General features: G+C 38.5%; 1 protein-coding gene across 1 annotated transcript in view; it reads right to left on the reverse strand.

The window, feature by feature from the left end:
* The window catches only part of PHLPP1 (PH domain and leucine rich repeat protein phosphatase 1), a 262,022-nt gene that overhangs the window by 143,006 nt on the left and 92,711 nt on the right, over nucleotides 1–26,305 (reverse strand). The window contains exon 2 of the mRNA XM_055297160.2: nucleotides 3,001–3,197. Coding sequence (XP_055153135.2) covers nucleotides 3,001–3,197 — 197 coding nt within the window. The remainder of the gene's footprint in view (nucleotides 1–3,000; nucleotides 3,198–26,305) is intronic.

The raw sequence follows: 26,305 nt of genomic DNA on the forward strand, positions 1-26,305 counted from the left end.
ATGGTGGTGCACACCTGCAGTCCCAGCTACTCAGGAGGCTGAGGCAGGAGAATCGCTTGAACCCGGGAGGCAGAGATTGCAGTGACCCAAGATCACACCACTGCACTCCAGCCTGGACGACAAAGCAAGACTGTCTTTGAAAAAAAATAGTAATAATACATTATTTAAAAATCTATGTTAAATTCTATAGGACAAGTTAAATACAACATTAAACTGCATAAGATAAATGTATCTATTACATACTCTTTCAATAACTAAATTTTGAGAGTTTTATTTAACAGCAAAGCCATATAGGTAAAGTAATGACCATGCTCATGTGGTATGAAACCACAACAATTATAACTAGGTTATGACCAGTCTATCTCACACCTTATTTCTAAATCTATAGCTCTTCTATATCCAAATTAAAAAGCAAAAATAAAACTCATTTATACTCTCAGTTTTTTTCTTTAACAATAGAACAGGATAAAAAAAAAAACAACAGACAAAAATTAATGAAAGCTCAAATTGCAAGAAATCAATTATTTTTCCCTAACTCAGTCAACGGATATTAAAGACTCAATTTTTCAATGTAGTCAATTATTTTTTAAAGGCATAGCGTAAAACAGGTTTTACAAGTTTTGCTTGTGAAAAGAGGAAGCTATTAACTTTCAATTCACTCAGTGGTAGAAGTCCATCCAGTAACAGGCCTGGGAAACAGGACAAGTCTCTGGTACTGAATGAAAATGCTAATTATAACCGGATCTGCTGACCTTATCTGAACATTCCATGTGCTTTCCTGCCTCTGCCTCTATGAGCATAATAATCTTTCTGACCATCTCCTTCACATGTCAAAAGACTTTTCATCCTTCAAATTCCATCATAATTGCTACCTCTTTCATTACAAAATTCCCTCTTACCCGACAAAATGTAATCTCCCCTTCCATTAATCCCCCACAGTACTTTCCTGCACCTTTCTTACAACAGATATCATTGTGCCTGCTTCATCTTCTGATACAAAATTATAAGCTCTTCAAAGGCAGGGAGGGTTACTTAGCTATGTTGGTATTTCTGGGGTGCCAAGCACAGTACCTTCCCCAAAGAGGATACTGAATAAATAGTTATATTAGATTTGCCTATGCAAACACCCAGCATCACAAAGAGAGAGACTGTTGACCTAACAAAGCATCAAACATTAAATATGCATTTTTAATAACCTATGGTGGTAATACAGATGATTATTTTTTCAGTAATCCATCCGTCCACAGGGCAAAATCTTAGTATATCACTCACTAACTCTTCAATGCTCCGACAAAAGTTAAGCAACATTGGTTTCCAAATGAACGACTAAAATCGATCTAAATGCATCTTGCACAGCCTGACCAAAACCTATTTTTGAAAATGATCAAGTATTAGCCTTCTTGAAACTAGAATAGAGAGGAAAAAACTAACATAGGCTATTTATTCGTAAGGAAAGACTACAAGAATGTGCTTGCTACATAGCAGTGAACAACAAAACCATTTATTACCATACATATCTGGTCTTAATTCCTTCACTTATAACCCTTGAAACAGATCAGACATTTAGACAACCAATTAACAAATGGTTTACTTAGGCCAGGCACAGTGGCTCATGCCTGTAATCTCAGCACTCTGGGAGGCCAAAGTGGGTGAATCACGAGGTCAGGAGATCAAGACCATCCTGGCTAACACAGTGAAACCCTCTCTCTACTAAAAATACAAAAAAATTAGCTGGATATGGTGTCATGTGCCTGCAGTCCCAGCTACTTGGGAGGCTGAGGCAGGAGAACCACTCGAACCCGGGAGGCAGAGGTTGCAGTGAGCTGGGATTGCGCCACCACCCTCCAGCCTGGGAAACAGAGCAAGACTCCATCTCAAAAAAAAAGAAAAAGAAAATATTTGTTTAATGTGGCCCCAATGTCCAATGACCCATTTTCTCATCCAAATCCTAATTTCCATTTATTAACATATCACTTAAAAATCAAGAAATACTGACATATAACTATGGTGATGCTAACCTTACCAATGCTTGGGACTTTATAAATAACTCTGACAAAGAAAATAATGTAACATTTTCCCAGGTAATCTGGTTCTATTTTATAAATAATAGCAATAAAATAGTTAACATACCCAAAGCAAAGAAATCAGTAATGTCAAAAATATATCAGTTGCATCACATTTTCTCCGAAATGAGAAACATTTAAGATTCAAAATTTATAACTAGGCAGTTAATAAACTAAAAATGCTAACCCCACTGGTCACTAAACATAGATGGGGAAAATGTGGTCAAAGACTTAAGCACTATAGACTCAAACCCTCGGCATGTGTCAGTGTTTCTAAATTCACGAAATTAAGGATCAGTATACTCTACTAGAAAATGTATGCTTAAGATATCAACTCATAAGTAATGAATTTATCACCTAAACTCTGAAATATGTCAATAAAATTCTACCTATTTTCTGTCCAGTAGGTAAAATGCACATAACTAATGAAGCAATAATCATCAAGGCCTCACATGAGCCAATGGCACTGTTTTTTCCCCACAGCTCCACCAACCGACAACACCCACAACAGGAACTGAATAAGACCTCAGATGAGACAAAAATCATCTACCCCATATCACAGAAATGGCTCAAAGTAAGGTCCTTACTGATGTTGGGAAACCTGTTAGTATTTTGCTTGTTTTAAACTTACTTTTCGGCCTGGTGAGGTGGCTCACACCTGTAATCCCAGCACTTTGGGAGGCCGAGGTGGGCAGATCACTTGAGGTCAGGAGATCGAGACCAGCCTGGCCAACATGGTGAAACCCCATCTCTACTAAAAATACAATAATTAGCCAGGTTTGGTGGTGCATGCCTGTAATCCTGGCTGAGGCAGGAGAATCGCTTGAACTCAGGAGGCAGAGTTTGCAGTGAACTGAGACCATGCCACTACACTCGAGCCTGGGCGACAGAGTGAGACTCTGACTCAATAAATAAATAAACAAACAAACAAACTTACTTTTCCGCCAATTAGTGGCAGAACATGCATCTTTCCGGTCAAGCTGTCTTTCACAGATGATACTATCAGGCAGGTCCCACATAGGATGACTTGGCGTCTTGTCCATCGGTTCACTGGCAACTGCATCTTGCCTTTACGGACATTATACATTCCTGAGAGCTGAATTCGTTCAGAGCTACCCGTGCTGTGAGGTTTTCCTGAAATAAACACAAGCAAACATGTTATTCTTTTAAAATGGACCCTTTTCCTACTCATCTGCATAGCAGATATACGAACTGGACAACAAGGGAATAATTCAAGGGAAAATTATAAATTCAATCTAATTTATAATTGAGATGACAACTGTCGTAATGGAATTATGGTAAGAACTATATCTCCACACGTACACTTAACATTAAGTGAAAAGCCTTTTCCATAAAATCGTAGGAAAACACCATTTTAACTCTTTGTTTTAACTGGAGTTTTCTTTTTCTTTTTTTTTTTTTGAGATGGAGTTTTGCTCTGTCACCCAGGCTGGAGTGCAGTGGCACAATCTCGACTCATTGCAACCTCCGCCTCCCAGGTTCAAGCAATTCTCCTGCCTCAGCCTCCCATGTAGCTGGGACTACAGGTGCCGGCCACCATACATGGCTAATTTTTTTGTATTTTTAGTAGAGACGGGGTTTCACCATTTTGGTCAGGCTGGTCTCGAACTCCAGACCTCAGGTGATCCGCTCCCCTCAGCCTCCCAAAGTGCTGGGAAGGCGTGAGCTTACAGGCGTGAGCTGCCGTGCCCGGCTTGGAGTTTTATTTTCTTGCATATCTTTCACAATTTAATTTTACATTTGAAAAGACTTCACGATGTTTATGAATGGTTAGAATTTAATACACTAAGAAGAAAGTATTATAGCCTGAGATAGGAAAATAACATCCAACATCCTACATTTAATAAAACTAATCAATCTAATAAAGTTAATTGCAGATATTTTTCCTCCTACAGATATTCAATGTATATTTACTGTAAAGGAAACATTAGAAAATAAATATTTTTCTTAAAAAAACACTATTATTTCCTATTAGAAATACTATCCCAGCAATCCATGAAGAATGGGTCATACGATGCTTATGACTCATGGTTAGGAGCACAGAGACAGAGAAATAAGCAATGAGGCTGAAAGACAGAAAGAGATCTGAGAAAGGTCTGAAGAGTCTTTACTTCCCAAATGGAAATGAATTTGGCAGAATTAGTTAAGCAAGTCCTATCAACTTAATGGGAGAACTAGTGTGATTGACACGAACATAGTGACAGTCGTATAAGCAACCAGAAAAGTATTTCCCCATTTCTAGATACTGAACAGATAATTTCAGAGTACCAAAGCCTCTGCCCAGAGATAAGTTAATAAGAGATATGTGTACTATAGTAGGACCCCAGTCAGGAATAACATATTTATTTAGAAGTTGGACTAGCTGCCAAGGGCTAGCAAAAGAAATAGGTTCAAGATAAATTATATTCTTATTAATATTAAAAATCAACATAAATACCAAGTGGTTTTGATACATGTCTAATACCTATTAGACAGGGAACAGGAAGAACTACAGCTCTAAAAATAAACAACAAGAAACTCCAAAGAGTATCTGAACCTTCCCAATACATACTTTGGGCACAGATGGTTGGAAATAAGCCACAGGTTTGAATTTCACTTCTTCTTTCTCCCATATCAAAATGTTTTAGAATAAATACTTCACACTACAAAATTTTGCTGAGGCTGGGCCAGGATGAAGTATAACAGCAATTCAGCTACTTGAACCAGGTGCCCAGCAAACAGCTACACTGTTAGAGCTCTCGCTGGAAAGGTACTGTATTGTTTGTCTACCCCATGTTAGTTTTCCCACAAATAAAAAGGAAGCCCAGAAGATTATTTAAAACAGATGTGTGATGTGACAGGCCAAGGGCTGCCAATGATGGATCAGACACAGTGATTCGCATGTCCCATTCTGCACAAGTTCATTTATACCTAGAGAGGAAGATGCCTGGGTTTCCAGTCTAAGAGCTCCTTACTATATGACAGACTCTTCCTATGGGGAAGAAATAAGAGAGGAGAAAAGACAAAGAATAATAAAAATGAAAAGCAAGTGAAGGACTAAAAACAATGGACAATAGGCAACTGGGTTTCCAAACTCCAATTTCCTTGAGTTAATAAACTAATGCTAAAAAGGGATCTGATCTACACACACACACACACACACACACACAAATGCAAAGAAGTAGGCATTTTACTCAGCCCATCAGAGAGTGGCTTCAAGAATACTTGTTAACCTGTCACATTTATGCAGTTCTATGAAGAACCAGAGACTGGAAGAAAAGGGAACAGGAGTACATAAGGGCTGGTCCTTCAATTCTCCAACTCTATATACATCCTACAGAAAGCCCCAGAGCAAATCACCAGACAGACTGGACAAAGGCCAGAAGGGATCTTTAACAGAAGAGTATGGATACATCAGTAGATACTGACTCTTTATTCCCTAGTCAGAAAAATTCCCAAGACTTCTGAATTATCCTGGAGCCCAACAGTCACATCAGCCTGTCCTTGGAAAACCCTAAAGATCCCAGTATGAATCAAATCCCTCTGGTCTTGCTCTGAATGAATTTCAATATCCCTATTGTCTGTCCTCTCCCTGCGTGTCCTAGATCAGACACATCCTTAGGACGTGGCTGTGTACTAAGTGGGCCCTGGGGAATATGGAGATGAATGAGGTAATATATACCTAGACAATCACCCAGCTGCACCCTCCTTTTTATCAGACTTCCTTGTTCTATGACACAAGGAATATTTTTGCTCTTCCTGCCGATTCTCTAAATTCTCAACTCAGAGGAATTCCAGTTGCCCTATTCTCTAATATAAACACTGACAATACCCAGGTAACTCATGTCTGCCAGTTTAAAGCTGGGTCAGTTGTAACTTTTACTTTAGAAATGTTACGCTAATTCCCTACAGGCTTAAGACATTTTTACATAATCCAGGAGGAAAAATAGACAGCAAAAGCAAACATTTCAAGCTGAGACAGAAACATGACAACAGAGAGTGATTTGAAAACATATTCATATACTTTCTATTTTACTTACGCACTTGGCGCATAGTAGGTAAGGTGATCTATACTAGTCTATTTAAAAACCAGGCACGGGCCCACTCGTAGAAAATTACAGCACTGGCCGGGCGCAGTGGCTCACGCCTGTAATCCCAGCACTTTGGGAGGCCAAGGCGGGCGGATCACGAGGACAGGAGATGGAGACCATCCTGGCTAACACGGTGAAACCCCGTCTCTACTAAAAACACAAAAAATTAGCCGGGCGAGGTGGCGGGCGCCTGTAGTCCCAGCTACGCGGGAGGCTGAGGCAGGAGAATGGCGTGAACCCCGGGGGGCGGAGCCTGCAGTGAGCCGAGATCGCGCCACTGCACTCCAGCCTGGGTGAAAGAGCGAGACTCCTTCTCAAAAAAAAGAAAAGAAAATTACAGCACAATGCTGACGAGTCAAACTAGAGCCTCTGGATTTTTTTTTTATTATTATTTATTTATTTATTTTGAGACAAGAGTCTCACCCTGTCACCCAGGCTGGAGTGCAGTGGCATGATCTCGGCTCACTGATACCTCCGCCTCCCAGGTTCAATTGATTCTTCTGCCTCAGCCTCCTGAGTACCTCGGACTACAGACGTGCGCCACCATGCCCAGCTAATTTTTGTATTTTTAATAGAGACAGGGTTTCCCGATATTGGCCAGGCTGGTCTCAAACTCCTGACCTTGTGATCCACCCACCTCGGCCTCCCGCAGTGCTGGGATTACAGGCATGAACCACCGCGCCCAGACGGCCTCTGGATCTTGATTACATACTCAATGCTCCTCCTCCCACACCAAAACGACAGTTCTTATTTCACATAGTAAAGTTGTTTTTTTTAAAGAGGGAGCAAAAAAGAGCATGAAATGTCCATTATAAGCCACTATGCAGATGCTAGAGGTATCAAGAAAATGTTCTCTGCGCCAAATTGCTTAAAGCAAAATCTATAAAAATGTAGTCCAAAAACCATATAAAGTAAAACCTCTAAAAATGTAGTCCGAGGAACATATATATTAGTGTCATTTAGATTTCTGTCTACTACCACAGCCCTAGATTTGAAATATTGGTAGCCAAGGCCTGAGACCTGCATTTCAGCAACCACAAATAGATGTTTATATTTTGTGACCATAAATCTAAAATAATAAAATAAGTCATTCCCCAAGGTCAGCTTATTTTCTAACAAATGTATTCCTCACATTCATGAATTCAGGATTTTAATTGTCATCTCCGTAAGTAAGCTAGTTCAATCTTTTCATGTCATATAAAGCTACCTTAAAAATATGATGAAAGGAATGGACCTCCAGAAAAAATAAATAAATATACGCAGACATCAGATTTGGCAGATAACTGTAGTAGATTTATTTGACCATACCCATGAGAATAAAGGATGGTGAAATCACTCAATAACAAGAGCCTATTCCCATTTCTTTAAATCACATTCCAAACATGAGGAAGTGGTGGTTTAAAATTAATTTCTCCTATAGCTGAATTTACTCTTACAAAATTATTTCTACTTTAATTGGCTTGTTACTTTGTCTTTGATCTTTTTTATCTCTTCCTTCACATAGTTTACCTATCTCAGGAGGCCTAGCCTACCTAGCAAACTATTTAGACAGATAATATTTATCTTGATAGACGTTTTTTCCAATAAAAAAGCTGAGTATTATAGTGATAGGTCTACTGTAATTGTTATAATTAAAAATGTAACTGGGCCGGGTGCAGTGGCTTATGCCTGTAATCTCAGCACTTTAAAAGGCCAAGGTGGGAAGACTGCTTGAGCTCAGGAGTTCAAGACCAGCCTGAGCAACATAGTGAAACCCTGTCTCCATAAAAAAATTAGCTGCGAGTGGTGGCAGGCACCTGTAGTCCCAGCTAATCAGGAAGTTGAGGTGAGAGGACTGCTTGAGCCCAGGAAGTCAAGGTTGCAGTGCGCTATGATTGTGCCACTGCACTCCAGAGTCTGGGAGATGGAGTAAGACCTTGTCTTTAAAATATATATAATATAATATATATTTATATATAATACATATAAAATATTATATAATATTAATATATAATATATTATATGAATATATAAATATATAATTATATATAGACAAATATATATAAATTTATATGTATAAATATATATAATTTGGTTGAGATATATATACATACATACATTGGTTTTTAAAGTATTTACAATTTTACATCAGAAAGCCAAAACTAACATCTTAACCAAAAAGTAAATTATTTGAGAAAGTACATATTGGGCTGGACACAGTGGCTCATGCCTGTAATCCCAGCGCTTTGGGAGGCTGAAGTGGGCAGATTACTTGAAGTCAGGAGTTTGAGACCAGCCTGGCCAAGATGGCGAAACCCCGTCTCTACTAAAAATACAAAAATTATCCAGGCGTGGTGGCGGGCACCTGTAGTCCCAGCTACTCAGGAGGCTGAGGGAGGAGAATCACTTGAACCAGGGAGGCAGAGGTTGCACTGAGCTGAGATTGTGCCACTGCACTCCAGCCTAGGTGACAGAGCGAGAGTCTGTCTCAAAAAAAAAAAAAAAAAGAGAAAGTATATATTGGCTCATTTGACCACTGTTAAAAAAAAATGGGGGGTAGGGGTGTGGTCCATTGTAAGTAAAACTTTAAGAAAACTGAAGCAACATACTTTGTGTGCCTTTGTTGTGGTTGTTTGACATCCTGAATGGTTTAAACATTTATTTTCAGAGTAAGACCTTGTCATTTTTTTCAGAGCCAAAAAGTCATTGTTTTGTGAAGTATTTTTCTAGTGACATGAATGGTTTTTGCAAAATGCTTTCTATGATAGAAACATCCACCTTTCAAAAATCGTCCACTTTTTTTTACAGATTTATTAATGTATAAAAGACATATAGTAAACTACATAAAGTATAAAATATGACGTATCTACACACATGAAACCGTCACCAGAAAATAAGTATATTGATCACTGCCGTTTCCTCATGTCCCATTGTGATTTCTTCCTCCCCCTATACCCCCACCAGACTTCCTCCCACGCTCAGGCAACTGCTGATCTGGTTTCTGTCACTTTTATCCATGTTGTTGCAAGAGTTCATTATTTTTTGTTCCTGAGTACTATTACATTGTATGAATATACCACAATTTAACCATTGATCTGCTAATGGACATTTGAATTGTTTACAGTCTTTTTTCTTTCTATTTTGACAGAGAACACTGGTGTACAAGTCTTGGTATAGACAAATGTTTTGATTCCTCTCGGGTAAATACCTAGGATTGGAATGGCTGGTTTGTACCATTTTACATCCCCAGCACCAGTGCAGAGAGTTCCCGATGCTCCACATCCCTGTCAACTTTTTTTTTTTTTTTTTGAGACAGAGTTTCGCTCTTGTTGCCCAGCTGGAGTCCAATGCCACGATCTCGGCTCACTGCATCCTCCACCTCCCAGGTTCAAGCAATTCTCCTGCCTCAGCCTCCCAAGTAGTTGGGATTACAGGTACCCACCACCACACCCGGCTAATTTTTGTATTTTTAGTATAGAGGGGGTTTCACCATGTTGGCCAGGCTGGTCTCTAACTGCCGACCTCAGGTGGTCCACCCACCTCGGCCTCCTGAAGTGCTGGAATTATAGGCATGAGCCACCGCGCCTGGCCCCCGGTCAACACTTTTAGCCATTCTAGTGCATGTGTAGTGCTATCTCCCTATGGTTTTAAGTTGCATTCCCCTAATGACTAATCATCTTCTCACGAGTTTGTGATCTGCATATCTTCTTTGCCAAAGTGACTATTCAAATCTTGTGTTCAATTTTAATTGGGTTGAGCCCTTTAGATATTCTTAATATAAATCCTCTGTCAGATCGATCTATCGATCTATCTATCTATCTATCTATCTATATTTTTTTTTTGAGAGAGAGTCTTGCTGTTGCCCAGGCTAGAGTGCAGTGGCACCATCACAGCTCGCTACAGTCTCAACATCCTGGGATCAAATGAATCTCTCTCCTCAGCCTCCTGAATAGCTGGGACTACAGGTGCCCACCACCATGCCCAGCAAATTTTTTTCTATTTTTTTATAGAGACAGGGTCTCGCTATGTTGCCCAGGCTGGTCTCGAATTCCTGGACTCAAACTATGCTTCCACCTCAGACCCCACGTGTTGGGATTATAAGCGTGAGTCACTGTGCCCACACTTCTGTCAGATATATGACTTGCAAGTATTTTCTCCCAGTCTGGCTTACTTTTTTATTTTCTTGAGAGTATTTTCAGAAAGCAAAAGTTTCCATTTTAATAGAGCCTAATTATTTGATTAGTCTTTTATAGTTAGTGTTTTTTGTGTTGTACTTAAAAAATCTTCGACAAACTCAAGACCAGTAAAATTTTCTTCTAGAAATTTTACAGTTCTAATTCTTACATTTAAGTCTATGATCAATTTCAAGCAAAAATTTCTATTAACAAAATCAAAAAATAAGGCTGAGATTTGGTTTGGGTCTTCTTTTATGTTTGTTTTTATTTTTGGCAAAAGGCTACATCAACTGTTCTAAGACCATTGGTGAAATTCCTACTGAATTGCCTTGGTACCTGCAATAAAACTGAGTTGCCAATAGTTATATAGGTCAATTTATTGATTAGTCCTTCCATTACTCTATTTGTCTACCTTCATACTATCTTGAGTAGTGAATCTTTAAAATTATTTGTGAAACCAGGTAGTATAAATCCTACTCTGTAAAAAAGCACAGGTGCAATGTGGATGCCTTTTATTTATTTTGCTTACCTCAATGCTACAACCTTGAACAGAAGTGGTGAAAGCAGACATCCTTTCCTTTTTCCTGATCTTAAGGGGGAGGCATTCAAATTTTTGCCATTTCAAACACTATTAGTGGCCGGGCGCGGTGGCTCACGCCTGTAATCCCAGCACTTTGGGAGGCCAAGGTGGGTGGATCATGAGATTAGGAGATCGAGACTATCCTGGCTAACACAGTGAAACCCCATCTCTACTAAAAATACAAAAAAAAAAAAAAAAAAAATAGCTGGGCGTGGTGGTGGGCGCCTGTAGTCCCAGCTCAGGAGGCTGAGGCAGGAGAATGGCGTGAACCTGGGAGGCAGAGCTTGCAGTGAGCCGAGATCGCACCACTGCATTCCAGCCTGGGCGACAGAGCGAGACTCTGTCTCAAAAAAACAAACAAACAAAAATAAACAAATAAAACACTATTCTATTAGCTGTATATTTTCTACAGATGCTCTATATCAAACTGTCGAACTGAGGAAGTTTCCTTTTATTCCTAACTTGCCAAGTTATCTTTTTTTCCTAAATCAGAAAGGGATATCGGAATTCCTCAAATGATGTTTCTGCCACCAACTAACATGATTATGATGAATTTAATTGATAATTTTTTGCTTTAAGAAACAGGGTCCTGGTCCATAGCCCACACTGTGCAGTACCACAATCATGGCTCTGTGTAACCTCAAACTCCTGGGCTCAGGTTTTCTGCCTCAGCCTCCTGAGTGGCTAGGACTACAGGTACACACCAGCATGCTCGGCTAATTAAAAAAAAATTTTTGTGGGGGAGGCTGTGCATGTGTGAGAGCAGGGGGTACATGAGAACTCTCTGTACTTCCAATTTTGCTGTGAACCTAAAACTGCTCTAAAAATACAGTTTTTTAAATAAACCAATAAATAAATAATTTTTTTTTTTTTTTTTTTTGTAGAGATGGGCATGGTGGCACACGCCTGTAATCCCAGCTACTCAGGAGGCTTGAGTAGGAGGTGGGAGAATTGCTTGAACGCGGGAGGCAGAAGTTGCAGTGAGCCCAGACAGCGCCACCGCACTCCAGCCCGGGCGACAGAGCAAGACTCTGTCTAAAAAAAAGAACATATATTCTTATTATCCTTTTAGTATCTATAGAATCTGTAATGTCACCTCTTTCATTCCTGATATTGGTAACTTGATTCTTCTATCATTTCTTTATCAGTTTGGTTAGAGAACTACCAATTTTATTAAGCTTCTTAAAGGTTTTAAATTCACTGACGTTTTTCCTTTTTTTTTTTTTTTTTTTTTTTTTAAATAAAGGGTGTCACAGTATCACCCAGGCTGGAGTATAGTGGTGCGATCTCCAACCTCTGTCTCCCAGGCTGAAGTGATTCTCCCAGCCCAGCCTCCCAAGTAGCTGGGACTACAGGTATATGTCATTATGCCCAGCTCACTTTTGTACTTTTTGTAGAGACAGGGTTTCGCCGCTTTCCTCAGGCTCACTGATTTTCTGTTGTTTTTCTGTTTCATTTTTTTTCATTCTTGTTGCTTATTGCTTCTTTTACTAACATATATTTTTTCTTTTTCAAAGACAGAGTTTCACCATGTTGCCCAGGCTGGTCTCAAACTCTTGCACTCAAGTGATCTGCCCACCTCAGCCTCCCAAAGTGTTGGGATTACAGGCATGAGCCAATGCACTGGGTCCATCCTTTACTAATTTTGAGATTCTCTTCTTTCTAAACACTGCTTCACTGCATCCCACAAATTCTGGTATATTGTGTTTTAACTCTTCATCAGTTCATAGTACTTTCTAATTTCCTTTTTATTTCTTCTATCACATATAGCTATTTTGGAAGTATGTAATTTAATTTACACGTATTTGAGGATTTTCTAGCTAGCTTTCTTTTCTAGGTCTCTGGTTTAATCCCATTGTGGTCAGAGAATGTTCTTCGTAGGAATTAATTTTTAAAATATTTTGTTCTCGCCTTGTCCTATAGTGCTGAATTTAAAACAAAATAAACTTATTACACTTGTTTTATACTACAGAATACAGTTTATCTTGGTTAATGTTTATATTAGTTTTCATACTGCTATAAAAAACTGCCTGAGACTGGGTAATTTATTAAGGAAAGGGCTTTAATTGGCTAACAGTTCAGCATGGCACGGGAGGCCTAAAGAAACTCACAATCATGGTGGAAGGGGAAGCAAAGCACCTTCTTCACAAGGTGGCAGGAAGGAGAAGTGCTGAGCAAAGGGGGATGAGCCCCTTATAAAACCATCAGGTATCATGAGAACTCACTCACCATCATGAGAACAGCATGGGGGAAACTGCCCCCATGATTCAATTACCTCCATCTGGTCTCTCCTTTGACCCGTGGGGATTATGGGGATTACAATTCAAGATGAAATTTGGGTGGGGACACAAAGCCTAACCATATCAATGTTCCATATGTACTTGAAAAGAATGTGTATTTTGCTATTGCAGAGTGCATTATTCTATAAACTGAGGTCCAGTTCGCTAAGAGTGCTAGTCAAGTCTTCTATATTTTTAATAATTTTGTCTACACATTCTTTCAAAGATTGAAAGACATTGAAATGTTTTGCTATAATTGTGGAACTGTCTATTTCTGCTTGCAGTTCTACCAGCTTTTGATTTATTTATACTGAAGTTCTATTCAGGTGCAGAAACATTTAGGATTATTATATCTTCTTGATGTATGGATTGCTTTATAATTATAAAATGACCTTCTTTATCACTGATTATACCGTTTTCTCTAAAATCTACTTTGTCAATACAAATATAGCCACTCTATTTTTCTTACAATCAGTGTTACCAACATTTCTATTTTTTCATCTTTTTACTTTGAACCTATAAGGTCTTTGTATTTAAAATTGGTTTCTTGGCCAGGCACACAGATTCACACCTGTAATCCCAGCACTTGGGAGGCCAAGGTGGGTGGATCACCTGAGGTCAGGAGTTCGAAACCAGCCTGGCGGCCAACATGGTGAAACCCTGTCTCTACTAAAAATACAAAAATTTGCTGGGTGTGGTGGCAGGTGCCTGTAATCCCAGCTACTCGGGAGGCTGAGGCAGGAGAATCGCTTGAACCCAGGAGGCAGAGGTTGCAGTGAGCTGAGATTGCACCATTGCACTCCAGCCTGGGCAACGAGAGTAAAACTCTGTCTCTAAATAAATAAGTAATAATAAAATAAAATAAAATAGGCTTCTTGTAGGCAGCAGTTACCTCTTTTTTTTAATCTGATAATCTGTCTTTTAACTGAAATTTACTCCTTTTACATTAATGTGACTGCTGATAATGTAACTATAGATGTGTTTGAATTGAAATAGACCATATTATTCTTTGTTTCCTACTTATCCCATCTGTTCTTTGTTTTTTCTCATCTTATGCCTTGTTTTGTATTAACTGATTCCATTTTACCCCCTTGGTTGCATATTAACAATTCATTCCCTCCTGCTTTCTTATTAATGGTTGCTTTCTGGTTCATTATATACATTTTGAACTCACAATCTACCTTCAAGTAATATTATACTACTTCATGAACACCATAAGTAGTATATACTACAACAATATACTTCCATTTCCATTACCAATATAATATTGTATCACTTCATGTACAATTTAAGAACCTTAGAATGATACACTGCCATTTCCCTTCTCCCAGTCTTTGTGCTATTGTTGCCATTTGTTTGTTTCCTTGCATGTTACTGACAGTGGCATGCATGAGTTGGTTTATACTTGTTCACAAGTTGGTTGTTGAACTTTCAGTAATAAATACTCAAAACTCATTACATCCTAATTATTTTACTACATTTTACTTTGTCTAATACATACATCTATTGTACATTAATGTTGGAAATACTATATAATGGTATATTACCGTGTATCTATTCCCAGCTCTGCATTTAGTGACATCATGTTGGTAGCTTGAAAACCACCACTGTGGCTCTATTTACAGCATGGAAATTGGCAAACGGTACCATCAAGGCAAAGAGGAGGTTGTTAACCATTTTCTGGCACTCCAGTGGTTATAACCTCTCCCTTGCCCACCCACAATATACTATTGTTATCTTTACTAAAATAACACATTACCTTGGAAGAGAATTTTTTAAATAAGTCTTTTATATTTATTATTTCCAGTGTTCTTCGTTCCTTTATGTAGATCCAGATTTCCACCTGTTAATCTTTTTCCTTTTACCTCAATGGCTTGGCATTTCTTATGGCACAGGTCTGCTGTTGATAGTCTTTCAGCTTTTGTAAATTTGAGAAAGTCTTCCTTTTCCTTTGTTTTTTTGAAAATATTTTCTTTTTGAGATGGAGTCTTGCTCTGTCACCCAGGCTGGAGTGCAGTGGCACAATCTTGGCTCACTGCAACCTCTGCCTCCCTGGTTCAAGCAATTCTCCCTGCCTCAGCCTCCCAAGTAGCTGGGACTACAGGCGTCTGCCACCACACTAATTTTTATATTTTTTAGTAGAGACGGGGTTTCACCATGTTGACCAGGCCAGTCTTGAACTCCTGACTTCAGGTGATCCACCTGCCTTGGCTTCCCAAAGTGCTGAGATTACAGGCGTGAGCCACTGCGGCTGGCCCAAAAATATTTTCACTGTGTACAGAATTCTAGGTCAAAGCTTTTTTCTTTCAGAATGATCTCTTCCACTGACTTCTAGTGTTCACTGTTTCTGTCAAGAAGTTTGGCCCGGGCATGGTGGCTCACACCCGTAATCCCAGCACTTTGAAAGCCCAAGGCAGGAGGATGACGAGGTCAAGAGATCAAGACCATCCTAGCCAATATGGTGAAACCCTGTCTCTACTAAACATACAAAAATTAGCTGGGCGTGGTGGTGCACACCTGTAGTCCCAGCTACTCGGGAGGCTGAGGCAGGAGAATCGCTTGAACCTGGGAGGCAGAGGTTGCAGTGAGCCAAGATCTCACCAGTATACTCCAGCCTGGCGACACAATGAGATGCTGTCTCAAAAAAAAAAAAAAAAAAAAAAAAAAAAAAAAAAAAAAAAAGTCTGTTGCCATTCTTAAGTCCTAGCATGTTCTGCATTCTGTCAGTGCTTTTTTAAAGATTTTTTTCTTTTTATCACTGGTTTTAAGTAATTTAATTATGCCTCTTAGCATACTTCATGTTTCATGTGCTCAAGGTTTGTGGAACTTAGATTTATGGCCAAATTTGATATTTTTTTCAGCCATTATCTTAAATATTTTTTCTGACCTCACAAGGCCTCTCCAGGGACTCCAATTACAAACACTTGAAGTTATCCCACAGTGTTCATTATGGGTTTTTTTAATTCTGTATGTTTCATCGTTGGTAATCAATTACTGTATCTTCAAGTTCACTAATCTTTTCTTCTGTAGTGTTTGATCTACTGTTAATCCCATCCAGTGTATTTTTCATCTCTATAAATTCAATCTGTGTATGTATGTGTGTGTATTTGCCTACATATACACATATGCATTCACATACGTATGTATGTATCTTCCATGTCTCTCTTTAATATGCAAATGCTTTCTTTTATTTTCATGAATATATGGAACATAACTAAAATAGCTGCTTAAATGTCCTTGGCAAGTAAGTCTATCATTTGTATCATTTCTGTGTTAGTTAAGTTCCACAGAGCCAGGCATGGTGGCTCACACCTACAATTCCAGCACTTTGGGAGGCCAAGGCAGGAGGATTGCTTGCATCCAAGAATTTCAGACCAGCCTGGGAAACACAGTGAGACATCCATCTCCACAAAAAAATACAAAAATTAGCTGGATGTGGTGGCGTGCACCTGAAGTCCCAGCTACTATGGAGGCTGAGGTCGCAGGATCATCTGAGCCCAGGAAGGTGAGGCCAAAGTGAGTCAAAGTCACACCACTGCACTCTAGCCTGGGCAACAGAGCAAGACCCTGTCTCTACTATTAAAATACTTAAATAGGTAAAAGTACCCAAGACAACCTCATAGATTTGGCTAAATAAAAATGATAAATTTTCAAAGAGGACTGGAAAATACTTTCACAAAATATGGCAGAAATGATGTCTTGTTTCATATAATAATTTTACAAAACAGTAACCTAATGGAAAAAATAAAGATATATAAACAGGGAAGTTCATATAATAAGTACAAGTAGACAAAAAACATATCCCCCAAATTGCCACTGATAATAGTAAAAACTAGAACAAACTACTACCATTTACCACTTTTCTAATTGGCAAAGATTTTAAAAGACTAATAATACCCACCACTGCATAAAGTTTTAGAAAAATAAACTCTTTTTTTTTTTTTTACTATTTATTTTTATTTTTTTTTGAGATGGAGTATTGTTCTATCACCCAGGCTGGAGTGCAACCGCACGATCTCGGCTCACTGCAACCTCCACCTCCCAGGTTCAAGTGATTCTCCTGCCTCAGCCTCCTGAGTAGCTGGGATTACAGGCACGTGCCACTATGCCCAGCTAAATTTTTTTGTATTTTTAGTAGAGACGGGGTTTTACAATGTTACTTAGGCTGGTCTTGAACTCTTGACCTCATGATCCGCCCACCTTGGCCTCCCAAAGTGCTGGGATTACAGGCGTGAGCCACTGCGCCCAGCCAGAAACAAACTTGTTATACATTGCTGATATGAGTGTACATTAATACAACCTTTCTGAGGGGCAATTTGAAAATAGATTTCAAGAGCCTTTGTACTCTTTTCAACTTCCAGACATTTAATCTAAGAAAAAAACTTAAATTCACAAAGATGTATGTAAAGAATACCCAATGTAATATTATTTATAGTGATGAAACATTAAAAACCCTCCCCAACATTCAACAAAAGGAAACTGGTTAAAGTAGAATGCATCTACAATGGAATTATAAGAAATCACTTGAAACGATACTATTGATATGTAACTGCCAACCTCAAAAGACAGTTACCATAGAGTATTAACAGAAAAATGTCTGTTTTAGACTACAGGTATGGCATAATTCTAACACTGTAAATAAATACAATTTATATGTATGTATTCATTCAAATATCAGGAAAAGGGTAGCACAAATTTAAAGTTTAAGAACAGAACAAGTTTAAATATATGCCCACAAATTATTTTAAATTCTTTCCTTCAAAAGAGAGCACCTAATTCCACTTTCTTTGTGTCTGTACTGCACTTAGTGACTAGCTTCTAACAAACAAAATGTAGTAGAAGTGACAGCAGCAGCTTGTGAGCTCTGAAACTAGGTCATAAAAGCATATAGCTTCCTCCTTCCTCTCTCTCTAGGATCACTCCTTCTGGGGAAGCCAGCTGCCCTGTCGTGAGGATACTCATACAATCCTTTGAAAAGGCCAACAAGGTGAGGAACTGAAACTTCCTGCCAACAGCCAGCAAGGAACTAAGGCCTCTTAACAACAGCCATATGAGCAGGCCATAATAGAAACATCCTCAAGGCCAGGCGCGGTGGCTCACGCCTGCAATCCCAGCACTTTTGGGAGGCTGAGGCGGGTGGATCATGAGGTCAGGAGATTGAGACCATCTTGGCTATCATGGTGAAACCCCGTCTCTACCAAAAATACAAAAAATTAGCCGGGCTTGGTGGTGGGCGCCTGTAGTCCCAGCTACTCGGGAGGCTGAGGCAGGAGAATGGCGTGAACCCAGGAGGCAGAGCTTGCAGTGAGCTGAGATTGCACCACTGCACTCTAGCCTGGGCAACAGAGCGAGACTCTGTCAAAAAAAAAAAAGAGGAAAAAAAAAAAGAACCGTCCTCCAGCCACGGTCAAATCCAGAGAACTCCAGCCCCTAGAGCCAGACTGCAAACTTCAAGACGGACCCTGATCCAGAACTACACAGCTAAGCCACTCCTGAAACTCCTGCATTCCTGACTCAGAAATAAATATCTGGTGTTTAAACCACTAAGCTAAGCCATTCCTGAATTCCTAACTCAGAAATAAATGTTTGGTGTTTTAAACTACTAAGTTTTGGGGCAAAAACCCACAACTTTACTATGTTGGTTTCACATAATTCTATTTACTGAACACAGTAAAACTTTAATAACCTACACTTCCCTAAAAGAGCCTACAAAATTTATAGGACTTTGTATAAATCTACTATAACTAGAAATGGTCAAAAACAAGAATAAGGACAACACATTAAGCAATCACAAGAATTTCCAAAATGTAAGAAAGTACTCATGATAAATACTGCACCAAAATCTAGGAAAAGTATGATCACTATATAAAGCTACTGGAAGAATTTACCATGTCCCTGGAGCTGAAAATGGTCGAATGAGTGAAAACACTCAACTCTCACCTCACCCTCTTGATCTTCAGAGCTTAGACTGATAAAACTCTAAAGCATGTTTCGTATTGCATATAAATCCTTAAATCCTTCTTCACTATGACCAGTGACAGAAAGAACGAATTAAATTACTTGCCTAGGGTCATTTCAAGAGCTAGCAGAAGGACTGAAATGACTCCGTAAGAGGTCTAGGGGAGCACTAAACTGCATCTGGGAATTCTGTCTCAGAGCTGAGAGGCTAAAAGAAGCTCAGCGAGGAGTGCTGGCAGGAGCTTTGAAACGGATTTAAGACTAGCTGCTTTTTAGCTAATGGAAATGACAACCAGCTGCTAAATAGATTTGGGAGGGTTAATTTATGCATCAGATCAAAATATATGAAGTCAACTGCCCAGTAAATCTTGCTTCTTACTGACAGCTATTCAATTTGATTAGGTTTATTTATATCTCCCAAATTACCATAGACCCTTATCCTGGACAAACGTCATGCCCTGAACCTTTTGATAATCTCTAAATTACTGAATATGCCTAAGCTTATATTTTTCTTTATAATATTGATTAACTAGTACCTGAAAAATAGTACCCCTTTATATCTCTAAAGATTCTGCAAACATAGGGCTAAAGTAATTAAAAAGGAAAAAAAAAATCCACCAAATTCTCAAATAAACTATAGTAAAATGAGCCATGAACTTTTAAAATAATACAAAATCAAAATTATAAACATGATCACTGATTGTATGTGTAGTGGTGCAGGAAATAATAAATTAAAATGCTGAAAGGGAAAGGCTGAATGAAGACAAGTTAGAACGAAAGGCTTCAAACCTGAGCATGTGCCAAAACCACCTAGAAGTCTTGCTAAAACAGAGATTGAGGGGCTCTGCCACTCAAGAGTTTCTCATTCAATAGTTCTCAGCAGGGGCCTGAGATTTTGCAGATGTTGCAGGTCTGGGGACCACAACTTGAGACCCACCAAGTTACAGTATTACATCACTAACATAACTAACCAACTTGACCTGGTGGATCATCAGGATTTGGTTGATTAAAACCTAGACCAAAGAAGCAAGCAAATCAGGTCAGAGAAAAGAGTGAGGCAAACGTGGGGCATAATGGATGAGAGATCAGGTGCTGCCCAAACTTCCCACTCCCCTCTTTCTTCCTTCCTTCCTCCATCTCTCTTCCTCAAAAGGAACTAGATTCAGTTATCAGGCATCTTTAAATTTCCCTCCATTACACGATTCCATGGACAGATCACAATTATTCTTCAGTAGTCCCGAATGCCTGATGCTCACATCTCTTTTTGGGATGTGTATGTTTAGGATGTATGAGAAGGTATCTTCTTCAAATGTGGGTTTCATTACAATTTTGAATTCACACAGACCATAGCCCTTCCTCCCTTTTATGAGCTTCTTCAGCTCAGTTCCAGGAGCAATATATAGTGAGTTGGGGCAGCCTCCCACTATTAACTTCATATCTGGCAAAACATACTTGAAATTTGCAAAATCAACCTTCACTTGTCAGTTCAATGTCTTCACCATCTGTTACTTCTCACATTTCCTGTGCATAACTTCACACAATACCTTAAGAGTCCTTTCAGCATTCTCAAGTTTTCTTTCTTATTTGATGAGCAATATTTTCATTGGTTGGAATAATCACTGAAACACTTTCACTAACTTCTTGTTGCTGTCACTTCCATTGTAACAGATGGTAGACCTGCTCAGTTCCGTAGGTTTAGCTTCCACCACATTCAACATTCTGAAGTTACCTACAACTTCTATATTCCACCTAGAAACCATCACTTTTGTAGACTTCAGGATTTTAATCACCGCCTTCCCAGCTGAATTTATTTTTGTGGTACTTTTCCACAAAAAAAAGGTCACAGGCACAAAAGTTAAAGTGTGCAATGTCATGAGCAAGGAGACACAACTGAACTTCGCTGAAACAATGAAGCTAGGCAGCAGGCCTCACTCAGGGTGGGCTTAACTCAAATTTCAGCCTCAGAAAAATTACCAATTACACTCTGTCAGTAGGATTTAGAGGCCTTAGGAATGACTCAATGTTAACTCTTGGAATGTCTAAGGTCCAGTATACCACTATTTACTCTTAACTGCTCTAAAGGAACAAACATACGTAGCTACCTCCTTTAGATAAGAACTATGACTGTGTCAGGGGAGATGCACACTGCTGTGGGTGTGGAAATCAGGATGATGAAGCTAGACAGCTCCACAGCTCCAGCTGAGTCAAATTTTCACTGTGACATGCTTTTATCAGGAGTGCTGCGGTGTTTCTTCTGAGCACACACACACTCCTAAGTACATACTAAAATAAAAATTCGAAAGCCGAGCATGAATGATTTTGGGATAATCTATCCCACTGTTTCTCTCTCTTCAAACGGTGAAAAAATGAACTACATTTCCGTTTTCTTTGCTGCAGACAGACTTCGGCAAGATGACTTCAGACAATGATTAAGAGCCATGTCCCTACAATCATATAAGTCCCAATATAATTAAAAATTATTTTCCAGTGGTTCTAACTAGGAGGTTGGGTTATAGAGTTTACTTTCTACTGTGTAATACACACTGCTATTGTTTAAATTAGTCTTTTATAAACAAAAATTCCAAGAGCAAAACAATTTCCTAAAAACTTTATGTTCCACTCCTCTCTACTGCATTAGATAATAATCAACTCACTGCCCTTTTCCCTACAAAGCTGATCACATTAAATATGTTGAGTCTAGATTCAAAAGTTCAAAAAATGACCTTAAGAAGCTATCTTGTACAGACATGACATCAGAAAAATACCTTAAACCCATTCCAAATAGATGGCTTCTCTCGACTTAATAGGAATCTCTTAAAAAAACTATAAAACCTCCTATAATTAGCCTATTACTAAGATTTACCTTTTGGAAATTTTAGAAGCTTTGTTTTAAAACTTCTTAGAACCACACACAAAATCCAGAGTTCTCACTTAAATGTTTTTCAATTACTATAAATACAGCCCCATTAACAAAAGTTTAAAAGAAAAGGAAGTTAAAAAAAAAAAAAAAGACACAACAACAACAAAACCACAATCCTACTATCTTCATAGTAAACGGTTTGGTGAATTTTCGTCCATTTTAAAAATTTGCATACCTTTTTACATAGCTATAATCATAACATATACACAACTTTACATCCTGCTTTAACCCCTTCATACACACCTTTGTATCATACACACCTTTCTAAGTTGTCATTTTATATCTTAAAGGACTGCAAAATATTCCGTAAGTTACCATTTGTTTACCAGTTTCTTCATTGTTAAAGATTGTTTCTGATCTTTTATTCTATAAACTGCTAGGTCAAATAGCATGAATTTTCTGACTCCAGATCCCCATTTAATGTTACCAGTTCTTTCTAGCCAGCAGCTCTAAACCAGCTATCAATCAAAATGAGCAAAAGTAAGCATGTTTCTGCTACTGAATTATTTTTCCCACAGGAATGAGCAACCTTTCCGGACATTCTCAAACCCAGCAAAACACCAATAAGTCTTTCCAATCCTTGCCTCTGTCTTCACATCACCTTTTTCTCTGTGTGTATCTCTATGTGTCCTCTTAGTTTCTTGTAAGGACCAGTAATTAGATTTAGGGTCCATTATAATCCAGTATGATCTCATCTTAACTAATTATGTCTGTAAAGACTCTAAGGTCACATTCTGAGGTTTTAGCTGGACAGAATTTGGGGACAATAAACTCCTACACTACTGACCTCAGATCTAAGTAAGTCTAATTTTCTTTGGTTTTGCAACGTTTTTATTTTTAATTAAATAATTATTTACAGTACTACCTTTGTTCATATTTTCAATAACGCAGTGAGAGTACAGTAGTCCCCCTTATCCATGATTTCGCTTTCTGTGATTTCAGTTACCCACAGCCAACCTGAGTCAGAACATATGTATGGTATAGTAAGATATTTTCAGAGAGAAAGAAACCACATACATATAACTTTTATTATGGTATACTGTTATAATTATTCTATTTTATTCTTATTGTTGTTAATCTCTTACTGTGCCTAATTTATAAATTAAACTTTATCACAGGTTATGTTTATATGGGAAAAAACCCTATGTATAGTATGTAGAGGGTTCAGTACTATCCCCAGTTTCAGGCATCCACTGGGAGTCTTGGAACAAATTCTCCCAAGATACAAGAGGAACACTGAATTAAGATTACCATAAAAAAAATTACTTAATCACTAAATCTTACCTGAGATCAAGCACTTCTTACCAGCAAAGTTCCAAATAGATTGCTAGGCAAATATGGCATTTTGACTTTTAAATATTAAAGTCAAATGTCCCAGAAGACCAAAGTATCATGCCTCTATGCACTGTATCTGGAAATTCAAACTACTATAGATACACAAAGGACACAGTGATTTTTATCTGGAGTAGGGCAATTTCTTGGCTAAGGTCCAATCATCAGTGTATGAGTAGATTGTACCAGTGTTACCACTTCAGCTCTAAGTTAAACAAGTCTTGCTGTTTATTTAACTAGAGAAGCTCTCTTAGCACTCAGAAAAGACTTAAAAACCACGAAGATGGACCCTGCAGACTATCACAATCTTACATATTCAACAATCTTATAAACTTTTGCAACCTACTCACAACACCAAATAGAGCTAGTATCCACCAATTAAATAAACCAACTGGAAAGTGAACTAAAATGTTAACACATGTACAAAAGATCTGCATATTCATTGTACAACACTGAAAAGAACATAATTATTTGGCAAACATTCATTTAACCAGCATCTAGGGTAAAAACATAATGTTTTAAAAAAAATAGTGCCCCAACATTCATTGAGTTGTAAGACATACTGAGAAATGCCAATGACTTTTTTTTTTTTTTTGAGATAGAGTCTTGCTCTGTCTCCAGGCTGGAGTGCAGTGGCTCACTGCAAGCTCCGCCTCCCAGGTTCAAGTGATTCTCCCGCCTCAGGCTCCGGAGCAGCTGGGACTACAGGCGCCCACCACCACACCAGGCTAATTTTTTTGTACTTTTAGTAGAGATGAGATTTCACCATGTTGGCCAAGATGGTCTCCATCTCTTGACCTTGTGATCCACCTACCTCGGCCTCCCAAAGTGCTGGGATTACAGGCATAAGCCACCGCACCTGGCCTGTTACCTTTTTGATACTTACATTGTGTATATCCGCAAAAATACTCAACTTTGGATGGGATGAGATATTCACAGCAGAGTTATTTTTGAGGTTTTCTCAAATTAATGATTTGGAGCCCTAAAATAATAATTACAAGGTTCTGACTTAACTTCCATTGTGATACCACTTAGGTCTTGTCTTCCCCACAGGTAATCTCCTCGGGGAAAAAGAAAGTGGAAAGAATAGTTATTTTTTTGTTTGAAGTGACAGTTTTGTTTAAAAATGGAATGGTGGTGGCTTCTAGCCTTCAAATAAAACACATATTTTAAAAAATTCACATTTAGAAACATTTAATATTCTGGTACTATATTAAATTTCAACTCATATTAAATTGAGTTTTACATGATCTACATGAGCATCTCTATACCTGGCAGTAGGCAGGCAACAAGACAGATTCCAGCCCTCAAAAAACTTAAAGTCTAGTAAAATAATAACCAGGCAATTGCAGTATAATTTTGTAGAAACTATAATAGAAAAAGTACAGTGTACTAGGGAATCACATGAGATACAAATTCCAGGCCAGGAACGGTGGCTCATGCCTGTAATCCCAGCACTTTAGGAGGCCGAGGTGGGTGAATCACCTGAGGTCGGGAGTTTGAGAACAGCCTGACCAACATGGAGAAACCCCGTCTCTACTAAAAATATAAAAAAATTAGCCGGGCGTGGTGGCGCATGCCTGTAATCTCAGCTACTCAGGAGGCTGAGGCGGGAGAATCGCTTGAACCCAGGAGGCAGAGGTTGGGGTGAGCCGACATGGCGCCATTGCACTCCAGCCTGGGCAACAAGAGTGAAACTCCATCTCAAAAAAAAAAAAAAAAAAAACAGAGATATGAATTCCAAACAAAAGCGACTATTTTTGACAAGTACTTAGCATAAGAGAACTATTAAAAAGTATCCATGTGCATATAATTAGCGTGATAAATTTTATCAATATATGTAATCATGTAAAGTACAGATTGATTACATTATACTGTCAACTTAGCAATTTCTATCTCCAACCCAGTCTTGAATCCAGTTTCCTATGGTCATCTGTCCACTACTCTACAGCTCTACTTTAACGGCTCCTCCTACTTTTCTAAGATTAACTCATCTTTGGAAAAGACGATTCCACTCATTGAGTGTCTTGGATCAAAACCCAAGGCCTCTTCCTCAACTTCTCTCTCCCACACACCCCAGACCCAATCCAAGCTCCACCTCTGCCCTATCTTTAAAATATAGTCATGCACCGCATAACTTTTTGGTCAAGACAGACCACACACACACATAGGATGATGATCCCATAAGATTATAATGGAGGTAAAAACTCCTATTGCCTAATCCAATTATTTTAAAAATAAATTTAGTGTAACCTAAATGTCCAGTGTTTATACAGTCTACAGTGGTGTACAATAATGTCCCAGGCCTTCATATTCTCTCACCGCTCACTCACTGACCCACCCAATGCAATTCCCAGGCCTGCAAACTCCACTCACAGTAAGTACCCTAGAGAGGTGTACCATTTTTTATCCTTTCTACTGTATTTTTACTATAATTTTTTTCTATGTTTAGAAGTTTAGATACACTAATACTTCCCATTGTGTTACAACTGCCTACAATATTCAGTACAGTAACACGCTGCACAGGTTTATAGCCTAGGAGCAAAAGGCTATATACCATACAGCATAGAGAGGTGTGGAGTAAGCTGTATCATCTAGGTTTGTGTAATACACTCCATGACGTTCACACAAGAACAAAACTGCCTAATGGCACATTTCTCAGAATGTGTCCTTGTTGTTAAACAACACATGAATGTAAAAATATCTTAGTCCTATTTTAGGTTTATAAGCTATGTGAATACAAGAATTATACCTTCTTCTTTATGCTTCTCCCTCAGAAATCATAAGCCTTAGAGCAAATACTCAATACATATGATTGTATTTTAATTTAAATTTACTTAAAATTTTAGAGTAGTCCCTTAATTTTATGTCCTTGAATTTTAGTGTAATTACAATTAATAGAAAATATAACTTGCTGGAAAAACTAAG

Source organism: Symphalangus syndactylus, chromosome 1, assembly GCF_028878055.3.
Source record: "Symphalangus syndactylus isolate Jambi chromosome 1, NHGRI_mSymSyn1-v2.1_pri, whole genome shotgun sequence".
Classification (NCBI taxonomy): Eukaryota; Metazoa; Chordata; class Mammalia; order Primates; family Hylobatidae; genus Symphalangus; species Symphalangus syndactylus.